Genomic DNA, 10,758 nt, shown 5'->3' with positions numbered 1-10,758 from the left:
AGAGAAACGGAGATCTTAGTCATGCAATGGGATATTTATGGTGTTTTATTTTACTATATTTTTTTGCAAAACGTTATTATTTTTATTTGTAAAGATATAAATCACACTCACACTTAACGCAAACACACAATCATTATTTGAATTAATTTAGTTTAGTTATTTTTATTTTTTTTTTCACTATATATATTTCTTAATATTGATTGTACGAAAATGACTTCCGACACATGATTAACACTAGTTCGGAAATCGAAAATGTAAAATAATGTTAACAATAAAGTTATTATTATTTATTATTAATATAACCACGGGTCGTATCGCTCTTGCTTCACTCGGTAATGCAAGTGATGTTAATTCCATAAATAATGAAGCTGCATTACATTGTCTATTTGTTACACAAAATTAAGCACGTACACGACATTTAACTTCGCTTCAACTAACGTAAAGATAATTAGCTATGACGAGACACACTGCAGCGTTGTGTCGCAAAAAGTTAATGAGGGCTTATCCTTCAAATTACTATCTAGAGTCTAGACCCTTATTCTAATGATAGTGTTATGTGCAAGCCCGTCTGGGTAGCTACCACAATGTGAAACATATATAGCACAAGTTGAATTATAATCACAAATTAAGCACATGAAAACTCAGTGGTGCTTGCCCGGGTTTGAACCCACGATCATCGCTTAAGGTTCACGCGTGCTTACCACTGGGACATCTCGGCTTAAAATAGAGAGATGTTCTACTAAAAAAATTGTCAAGTATTTGATTTGATTTATTGTGTCTGTGATAATGCGATAAGGATCTTTTGGCACGTGGTCAAAATCGGAATTAATATCAGCATCTTGTGTGTCATATTTAGTTAGCCACAGAAACAGGTATGTAATACCATATCTAGTTAGGAATTATTTTTCTGTTTACGAACTTACGAAGAATGGCTGAAGCATCAACCAGTAACATTTTTACACCACGTTAGAATATTAAAACGAGGGGATAATTTATATATCAATATATAATATTATCTTAATATGGTTGAGATTTTATTATCACGATTATGTTTTCGAAGATTTAGATTTGCGACCACTTAATATAATTCATGCAAAACATTATAGTAACCCAATAAAAGCGTAGCTTTATGTCAAAGCTAAATTTAACATTAGTTTAAAATATATTTAGTATAAATAATGATGATAAGTTGCAAACCCATAGTCTCTTTATATTGTCTATGTTTCCTTTTTCCAATGACATAAATAAGACAAAATTAAAAAATATATTAATTGATATTTTCCCTTAAATTTATTCGTTTACCAAAAGATCCTTGTCGTACCATAAGTAGTAAGTAAGTAGTAATTAGACTTTTGATATTATAACGACTTAATTGGCTGACTTAATAAATCGAATTAATTTTTAAAGCTTTCTGCAAACCTACCTACGTAGGAATTTTCCACTCATAATTATTCTATCTATACTTAGCACTTAGCACTACTTAGTACATTTGTGTTCTGGTTTTAAGAGTAAGTCAGTCAAGGTAGAAATAGACACAAGGGACACTTTGTGGATGGTGGCGATTGGTAGTGGACATTTTCATTGTAGGAAATGGTTAATATATCTTACAGCGCCAATTTCTATGGGCGATAGTGACCACTTATCATTAAATTTCCAGCCATAGATGGACCTAGAAATCATATTAATTATATCTACACTACATTTTTCTAAAAGTTATAAGACAGCTATAACTTATTTTGGATCAAAGTTAGGAAGAACTGTCGTTAGGAACGCCATTGAATATTCAACAGAAATATATATCTGATGTGTATTGGTGTTGAGAACTATCGTCAAACATACATTAGTGTGTTACAAAATAAATTGAGCTGATGTGGCCCAACTTAACAGAAGATACAGGTTTAGAAAACTGTACCACTGGATTTTCATGTGCTTAAATTGTGTCATATTCCAGTGAGTAAAACCTATAAATATTAGATGTAATTCTGCCACATTTCAACAGCATTATGGTATAAGATCCAAACTTCCTCTTCGAGAAAAGTCTTAGCTTATTAGTGGGACGATTATATACATCCTTACTTTACTTAATATTACTTATAATAATCATTACTGGTTTCCGCTCGCAGCTTCCTCCACGTGTGAGATGTATCATCGATACTGTTCGAAGCCCTGAGCGTGAAGTCATTCTAATTCTGAGACTTACAGAATATTTTATATATTGTTTATATTTCTAACAGAAAGCGCCTGATTTTATTGTAAAGCAATTTTATTTTAAACACAAAGCTAAGAGAATCCTTCAGAGTAAATAAAATTCCTTATAAGCTATTTCATTTATGACAAAAAATAATGTTGAAACGGTTAAATCCTTTGAAGTGTAAAATTTGTACCAAAAATTTTTCAGTTCATAGTTGACATACAGGCAGCCAGCTTAAGTTATTTAAAATATTTTTATCATAACATAACCACAGTTATGTGCCTTCCTTAAGCACACCAAGAAGACCTACTTAACCATTTAAAAATTACATTTTATTAGTACGGTCAAAATACCCATAACTCAGGTTATGGGCGCCGCAAAATTTCCGAGGTGGCTTTTAACCTTTTAATGAAATTCCGTTGTCCAAAACAATTTATTGTTTTCTATATTTTACTAACCTTTTAACTCGATCGTTAATCTTCTTCATCTCCGAGATAATTATATAATGGACGAAAGTTTTGTTATTTGAAAATTTTTGAATGACTTCTTAAATAAACCTAGTAATAATGTTTCTTACAAAAGCGATTTTGTTTCTTCACATTCTACTGGGAGACAGTCAATGCGTGTCCTAGTTGGAGAGAAGTTGTCAAATTTGTTATTAAATAGCTGGTCTGGTTCCGTAAAAGGTTTAAACCACTTCACAATGCGTCACTTACGAAATCAAATATGTTGTATCCCGTATTCCTCTAATTTCACTTTAATCCAGATTACAACAAAAACTCACCAAAGATCATTTCGATTTTGAATGAACCCTGATTCTTTCTTTGGCTATAAACTTTACAAATAGTACTGTAAAATACTTTATAAAGATAAATCTTTTCTGGTAATATTACCTTATTTCTTGTCTCATCTATAAGATATATATAATGTTCTTGTCTAAGATATCATATACTACTACTAGTAAAAATTTATTAGTCAAAGTATAATAGGAACAATATAACAGATAATTTAGAAAATGCAATCGCTGTGGAACTTAGAATCAAATTCAAATGTCTTAAATCATTTTTATCTTTAAGGGAATGCTGGGTTAACATTGTATGAAATTAAAAAAAAAATATTAGTTTGTAAATATCTTCTCAGTTAATACATAATAATAAATTTTTCCGCACAACAAAGGAATTGAATTTAAATTGAAGAAATTCCTTCCCCTAAACACGATATTTCAAACTTTTTAATATTTTTTTATTTCTTAAATCTAATTCTGTACATATCGATCTTCAGCTTGCTCATGGCGATAGTCGTGAATAATGTTTACTGGAGCTCGAATTCCATTAAACTTCTGATATATGACCTATATTGTATGTTCAAAACAACGTCGAATTTTGCTGTGCTTAATATTACAGTAATAGTATTATAATTTTCGCATGGGTACGTTTTATGGGAAATATTCTATTTAAGAATTGTCATTTATCTGAATCATTGAAACGATTAGATTCCTTATCGCGTGATGACTAGTGTTCACACTTAAAACATTTAATAGATCACATTTATTGAATTTTCTTATTTCAAAATTCTCATCATATTTTTAGTACAGAAGAATTTGTTTTATATTAAAATATATTATTATATATTTTTTTATTCTTTGCGAAGTGCCATTTGAGGTGATAGGCGTCAACGAGCGTGGCGCCGCCTGTGACGACCATTGTGGATAGCGGCATTCCTTTGATCTACTCGTCGGCCGTAGGCGTCATATCTCTTCGTACTACAAGGACGTGGTACTGGCCAATGTTGATGCCGCCGGTACAATTTTCATAATCACGTTTGTTTCGTAAATTGTAAGATACGCTCGAGGACTTTTCGATTTTGAAAGACTGGAAAACTATAGCTTGTGATTATCCTAATATAATCCTAACTAATATAATAAATGAGATAGTGAGTTTTTTTATTATTTACCTTTTCACGTCCTAAATACTTAACTAATCATCATGAAATACATACACGTTGTCGGTGATGTAGCGAAGAACATAGGATACCTAACAACCGATCATAACGCGGGCAAGGCTGCGAACGCAAAGTAGTACCATCACTTGCTGTAATAATATTAACTTAGTCAAATATATCATAAAATAATTCAAATATTGCTAGCCTATCTAGATCTTATTCACGTGATTTATATAATTATATAACAACAATAAAACAACAAATATATATTGTATTCATTTTACTTTGTTTCCCCATTACAAAAATTAGTATTCTTTTCGACAACCATGGGTTCCATTTCTTTCAAGTCTTCAACTTCTTTTTTATCTTCTGGAAGATTATCCCACTCAGCCTTTTCAGCCGTACAGAGGATCACATACATTAGATTCGTAAAGAAGTAAAGACCAGCTGATACGAAGAATACTTTTCGCCACAGGAACGCGTTAGTCTGAAAATAATGCAGATTGAAACAACGAATTCCGTGAAATATATGCCATTTTTGTTTAATTAAAGAGTTCGTTCAGATATTTTATTTTTTAAAATAAAGAATTTTCAAAAGTGATTTGAATATATTTAAGTTAAATGATTCTTAAAAAATATTACATGGTTGGTGCCCGTGTAAAGTCGATTGTACTATATTTTCGTATTCTCTTACTCTTTCTATCGCTAAAATTATTTTTTGTTAAATCCGGGGCGTATATAAAAAAAAAAAAATTCAATATACAGACACACGGTTCTACTATATTATTGTAATATGTAAAGATATCAGAATCTCTAGTCTCTTACCACGTCTGTCAGGATATAACCAGCCACAACCGGTGCAAGTATGCCGACAAAATTGGACACGAAATTACTAATGCTCATCATTGTTCCAGAGAAATTACTTGATATATCGATATGATTGATCTAGAAAAAAAAACAATTTAAATAAACCAAAGCAAACCATCGTTTAATACCACCTAATTAAATAACCAATTAAATAACTTGCGAGTGAATTAAAAATAATGAAATGAAACGAACAAGTTATTTTATCGTTTCTAAATTTCAAAAACTGTTTTAGATAATAATTATATTATTAGCCAAAAATTTATACGTTTATTGGACTATGTAGATCAATCTAATTAAATTTTATTTTTTTAACCTTACTTGAAAACCGACGTGACATGAAATTTTAAAAGCACAGATAACTATTAATATTATTTCCACCACGTATATGTTCTTAGGAGCATATGCTAATGCAATTAGTCCTATTCCAGCCGGGATACTTCCTGAAAATTAAAGATAAATAAATTAAAATGATTCGAATCATAAATACTCAAATATTTAATATGTTTACGGAATATCGTAAAATAAATTACCCAATGAATTAGCGAATTTTCTAGTATTCCTAACACTCAGAATTTTCTTTACAATGAGCATATCAGTAAACCAACTGAAGAAGAAATTTGTGAACCACATAATAAGGAATGGAAGAGCAGTCAAAATACCATTCTGAAAATAATAATTTTATCTTTTAATATTTCAAATAAAATACCTTAATGAGAAGAACGATATCATCAATACATATAATGAAAACCAAGTCTGTGTGCCATTGAATTGGTAACATTAAATAGAAATGATATGGTTTTCCGAAATGTCACGTGATTACCGAATTTATCATTAAAATGTAGTTGGACTTACCAACGACCTTTTAGGTCTTATGTTTTTATTTGTTCGCGTCACTTGTTATTCTTATGTTAATCGATTAGAAAAAATATAATAAATAGTTTTTAAAATAATTATCGCATACATTTTATAAAGCACGCTTGTTATACTAGAAATAAAATATGTAAACATTACAGCGCGGCTAAATGAGAAATATTGTAGTAATAATATTTAATTTTTTACTTACAGCTTTTATATTTACTCCCATAACTTTATCCATATATGCAGGAACTTCAGAATACAGCGTAAGTTGACCCCAGGTTTGACCCACATGTGCAATCACTATCGCATACAATCCCCGAGATCGAAGAATGGAACTCCACGGTACTTCAAGCTTCTGAAATAACAAAGTAATATCATGGATATTATAATTTTAATGTGAGATCATTTAAATTGTCGCTATCGGCTTTAGAATAGTTTTTTTATTATAATTCTACGTCATTTGAGGATTTTTTTTCAGACGCATTTAAATAATAAAAGAATAGAAAAATGGTCGACTTCGATTTAATATTACTTATTATTATATTATATTAATTACTGATTACGATACTGATAAAGGACCTACCTTTTTATTAATTCCGGTGTGCCCTAAGCTCTCTTCGATATATTGCCGTTCAGCAAGAGATATTTTAGGATGTTCCTCGGGGCTGTCAGCTCCTAAAGCCCAAATTATACCACCAAATATTCCAGAGAGGATTCCATAGAACCGAAAGATTCCTGGCCAGCCCAATGGCGATGAAGCAATGAACCCTGTTATAGGTAGTCCTAATACCGTACCGAAAGCTTGGCCTGAAATAACATTTAATTGAAATAACATTTTAAAATAAAGATATTCCAAACTAGTTCAAAAAGTTGACAAGAATCGGTGGATCTCAATGGTATTTTTAAATAATACTTACATACCACTGGTGGTAGAGCTTTGTGCAAGCTCAATTTCTTACAATTCCAATGTCTATAGGCTTTGGTGACCACTTACTATAGGCTTAGGTGGCCCATATGCTTGTACGCCAATCCAAAAAAAAATACACCTTATAGTTATTAAAAATGATCACTAAATACTTAGTTTTCTTTTATATCTGTTCTACTTCTGGTACGTATAATAATAGTGTTATATTAAATTATATTATATAATTATCACATTAATTAAAGAGCTCACCTCCATACGCTAATCCCGCTAATCGCCCTCTTTCTTCCAATGTAGTCCATTTTCCGAACATCGTGTGCATCCCCGGTATAACACAGGCTTGACTCAAACCTTGAATTATTCTGAATATTGATGTCAATATCCATCCGCCCTATAATTTTAAATATCATGATATAACTTTTATCATTAAGCCCATTGTCACCCAGTATCGAGTGTTAACACCTAATCATTGTCTAAGTTATTCAATACGAAGTTTTACCCTTTGTCTCTTGAACCGAGGTTAGGGTCTGATCCTTCAACTTCAGAGAAGTGTCAGTAGAATATTAATAAGGCATACTTACATATATACAATATGCAAATCGATTTTATGTATCTTATGAAGATCGCAGAGTATCAAAAAAATAAGAAAAGCATAGAAGGATTGTAGTTTAATTTATGTATCGTAATAAAAACACAATACTCCAAAAATGCTTTTTAAATTAACATAAAACGTAATATTTAAGATCATTATAAAAGTATTTTTATAACTGAACAAACTCCCTTCCTTAAAGTGCTTAGCTAAAATAATGGACCATAAATTTTATTCTAATTTATTTAAGCCATACTTACGTAAAAAGAAGCCCAAGGTAAACAGAAAGACATTACACAATTAATTAAGAGAGCGCCGGTAAGCAAGTATCTAGCTCCGAAAAAATGGGCTAGCTGACCAGCAGGAATTTGTAGAAGCATGTAACCCAGAAAAAAAGAAGACAGTATGTAGTCTTGTGTCTTCTTATTCCAATCAAATTTGGGATACTGAAATAATACACATAGATTTTGTAAACTAGGATTGCAACACAGTATGTGACATTGTAGATATCAGTCGATATTAAGATATCTAATATCAGAAGTGCATTACAAATGTTATGTAACAAGGTCTTTTATCTAATTTTATTAGTAAATGGTTTTATAAAGTCATTCGTACTGAAAAGGCACTAAATTATTTATGTGAAAAAAAATTCTTTAAAATAATCATAATACTTACTGGTGGTATCAGGAGAAGGGAATGAAGAAATCCACCAGCTTTAACTTCATCCATTGAGGGATAATTGTTAGCGTCTAAAGGATTTATGCTTTTGTTCCTATTAATTGCTAATAGTGAATGATTTGTTACTAATGAATGTGTATTAAAATCAGAATTCACCATGGCAACCAAAGCCACTCCCATACAGGCTCTCATACTATACGCAGTTGTTAAACAAAAAAATAAAATCAAACATTGTTGATGCCTGTAACCCCATCCTGAAACTAAGGTGGACACATAAGTAAATGTAACTTCTTCTTCTCATTTATAGATGACTATCAGCCTATCGGCAAAGGATGAAGGCTTTCAAGCTTATTTTACTGCGCTGCTCTATGAACTGGTGGACATATAAAATAGAATAGGATCCATTCATATGTGGCAGAATGTCATCAGACACATTCGAGGCGGAGGTAGGTTTCATTACGATTTTTTTCTTCTAAAAATCATTTTGTCTCTCAGACATAACCATAAAACAATTTGAGTCCTTCAAAATTCGTTACTAGATTAATTTAACTAAGATTCATAGGATCAATTACAATTTAGAAAGTTATTACATTTGTATAATTAAACCAAAAATTACAAGACATAAGAAATAAATCTATATTTATCGTAAAATCAAAGTAAATCTGTTTCAAATTGAATTATCTTTAAAAAAATTGCATAGAAAAATTGCCCTGATCCATATTCATAGTATAACTATAACAAATAATTCAATTATGTACTATAAAACTTTTGATATCATTACTATTGAGGCACACCCAATTACATAAGCGTACGATCAAAATGTAATCAGTGTCAAAATAATTAAATTTACCATTCAAAATTATGTAAGATTGTATGAATCGTTGGTTTTAACCACGAAACAGTGAGATAGCAAATTTTTACTAATTACAAATAAAATCATGTCATGACTACCGGAAAATCTTTAGATATAGATAAGCTCCTTATTTGACTAATTTACCTTCAGTTTATGAAACGCTGGTCCTGAGTCAACTAAGGAAGTTTAATTTTAACTTTCATTAGTCAATTATTGCGTCACCAACCAATCATAGGATCAGATTAAAACCAAACTCGCAGCAGCGTTTCAGAAACGAAAGTTACAATCTTATTTAAACACTTTCGAATTTCAAATAACATATAAGTTTTAATCACCTTTGAAGTCACTGTCTCCGTCCAGAACTTTAATTTGTAAATTTGTTTCATCTTTACTCGACACTTTCATTATTACGTTACCAAAATTCTAGTCGTACTATTCAAAATGTCTTTTGTAATTACTTTTAATAAATTATTTATCGTTATCATTAGTTATTTCCTTGTCTACTGCTACAGCAGCATCCTTTTAATACGTAAAATCGCTATCATGAATAAATACTTTACTATCATTTATCGTAATTTTTGTTTACATAACTGTATAAATTGCTGGTTTGTTTTGTATTTAAAAGCCTAAACTATTTTAGGTGATTGAAGTCTCGCCGTTTTTCTTTGTTTCAAAATCTAAAATAGATAACGATTTATTTGTTAATGAATGACTCTTTACATTAATTAGACTTCCCATTTATAAATTAGTAGGTCTGCTCTGTGATTTAACTCGTAATGAATTTTGATTAGTGCGTAAAAATAAAAAGTGAAGGCAAATAAATAACAAATTATATTTGTACCTTAAAAATAATACAAAAAAAAAAACAAGTAAAAAAATCAGAAACGAGCATATAATCAAATACAGAAGAAAAAGTTTTAAGCAATATAAACAAAGCTGACATAGCCCAGTGATTAGAACACGTGGATCTTAACGGTTCAAGCACTAGTAGATGTAGTACTTGCGTACATCTCGTGCCCGGCGGTAAAGGAAAACATTGTAAGAAAACCTGCATTTAGCGGATGAAAATCTGCCACATTCTAGCAGCGCTGTGGAGTAACCTAGAAAATCTTAACGTTCTAAAAGCTCTAAAATAACACCTTCATCACATTATATAAATACTATATTTATATTTTATGATTTGTTAGATAAGCAAAATAATTATTCACTGCGTAACTTCGATCTAAAGTGTACTATCCCAAGATATAAGTTATAATAAATACTTATTTTGACCTAGTGTATTTATTTGATAGTCCCGTCATAACAACGCATCGTGAGATAATAGTATTAAATATTTTGTGGTATTGGCTAAAGTTATGTCCCTTGTGTCTATCACTCACTCTTCAAACCGGAAAACAACAAAACTAAGTTTTGCTGTTTGGAAGTGGAATATGATGCGACTGGTACCTACCCAAACGGGCGCTCAAAAAGCCCTACCGCCGAGTATATTAGCTGATTTTTGGCTTCTTATCCTTGAATGTTATTCTGATCCGCGCAGTCCGGATGCATCCGTTTGCTTACTTTACTTAATGCTTTACGCGCAATCAGGAGAATTATCCCCAGGTTATTGAAGAAATCTCAACCATCTCTCTTCAATCAGGGAAGGGGAAAAACTCGTCTCGATTCCACCTCGTGTTAAGCTTACCTTGGATGTTATTCTAAGCTTATTTATTCACAGTAAATAGTAAAAATTAAATTTTATTTATTAAAGCTTAAAATAATCAGTGACTGATTATAGTATAGTTTGTTTTGTGCGACTGAATTATATAATTAATACATAACGCAGTCTACATGCAACGGAAACAGTTATCATTGCCAGA

At 30.9% G+C, this 10,758-nt stretch overlaps 1 protein-coding gene across 3 annotated transcripts; it reads right to left on the bottom strand.

Moving 5' to 3' along the window:
* Positions 1 to 4,397: 4,397 nt before the first annotated feature.
* On the bottom strand, positions 4,398 to 9,407 carry LOC126773804 (putative inorganic phosphate cotransporter). Of its 3 annotated transcripts, none has more exons than XM_050494991.1 (10): positions 9,235 to 9,407; positions 8,044 to 8,306; positions 7,629 to 7,814; positions 7,032 to 7,170; positions 6,441 to 6,664; positions 6,063 to 6,212; positions 5,530 to 5,662; positions 5,318 to 5,439; positions 4,958 to 5,077; positions 4,398 to 4,619 (listed from the first exon to the last, which is right to left on the bottom strand). In XM_050494991.1, exons 1-10 carry the CDS (start codon positions 9,302 to 9,304, stop codon positions 4,413 to 4,415), a joined length of 1,614 nt encoding a protein of 537 aa, XP_050350948.1. In that variant the 5' UTR covers positions 9,305 to 9,407; the 3' UTR covers positions 4,398 to 4,412. The 3 variants fall into 3 exon arrangements, with proteins under 3 accessions (XP_050350948.1, XP_050350949.1, XP_050350950.1); XM_050494992.1 differs by having other exon boundaries at positions 6,063 to 6,209; XM_050494993.1 differs by lacking the exon at positions 9,235 to 9,407 and adding an exon at positions 9,044 to 9,142.
* Between the last annotated feature and the right edge of the window lie 1,351 nt (positions 9,408 to 10,758).

Source organism: Nymphalis io, chromosome 15, assembly GCF_905147045.1.
Source record: "Nymphalis io chromosome 15, ilAglIoxx1.1, whole genome shotgun sequence".
NCBI classification, from domain to species: domain Eukaryota; kingdom Metazoa; phylum Arthropoda; class Insecta; order Lepidoptera; family Nymphalidae; genus Nymphalis; species Nymphalis io.
The sequence above is the reverse complement of the archived record's forward strand: the minus strand, read 5'-3'. Positions and strand labels throughout refer to the sequence as shown.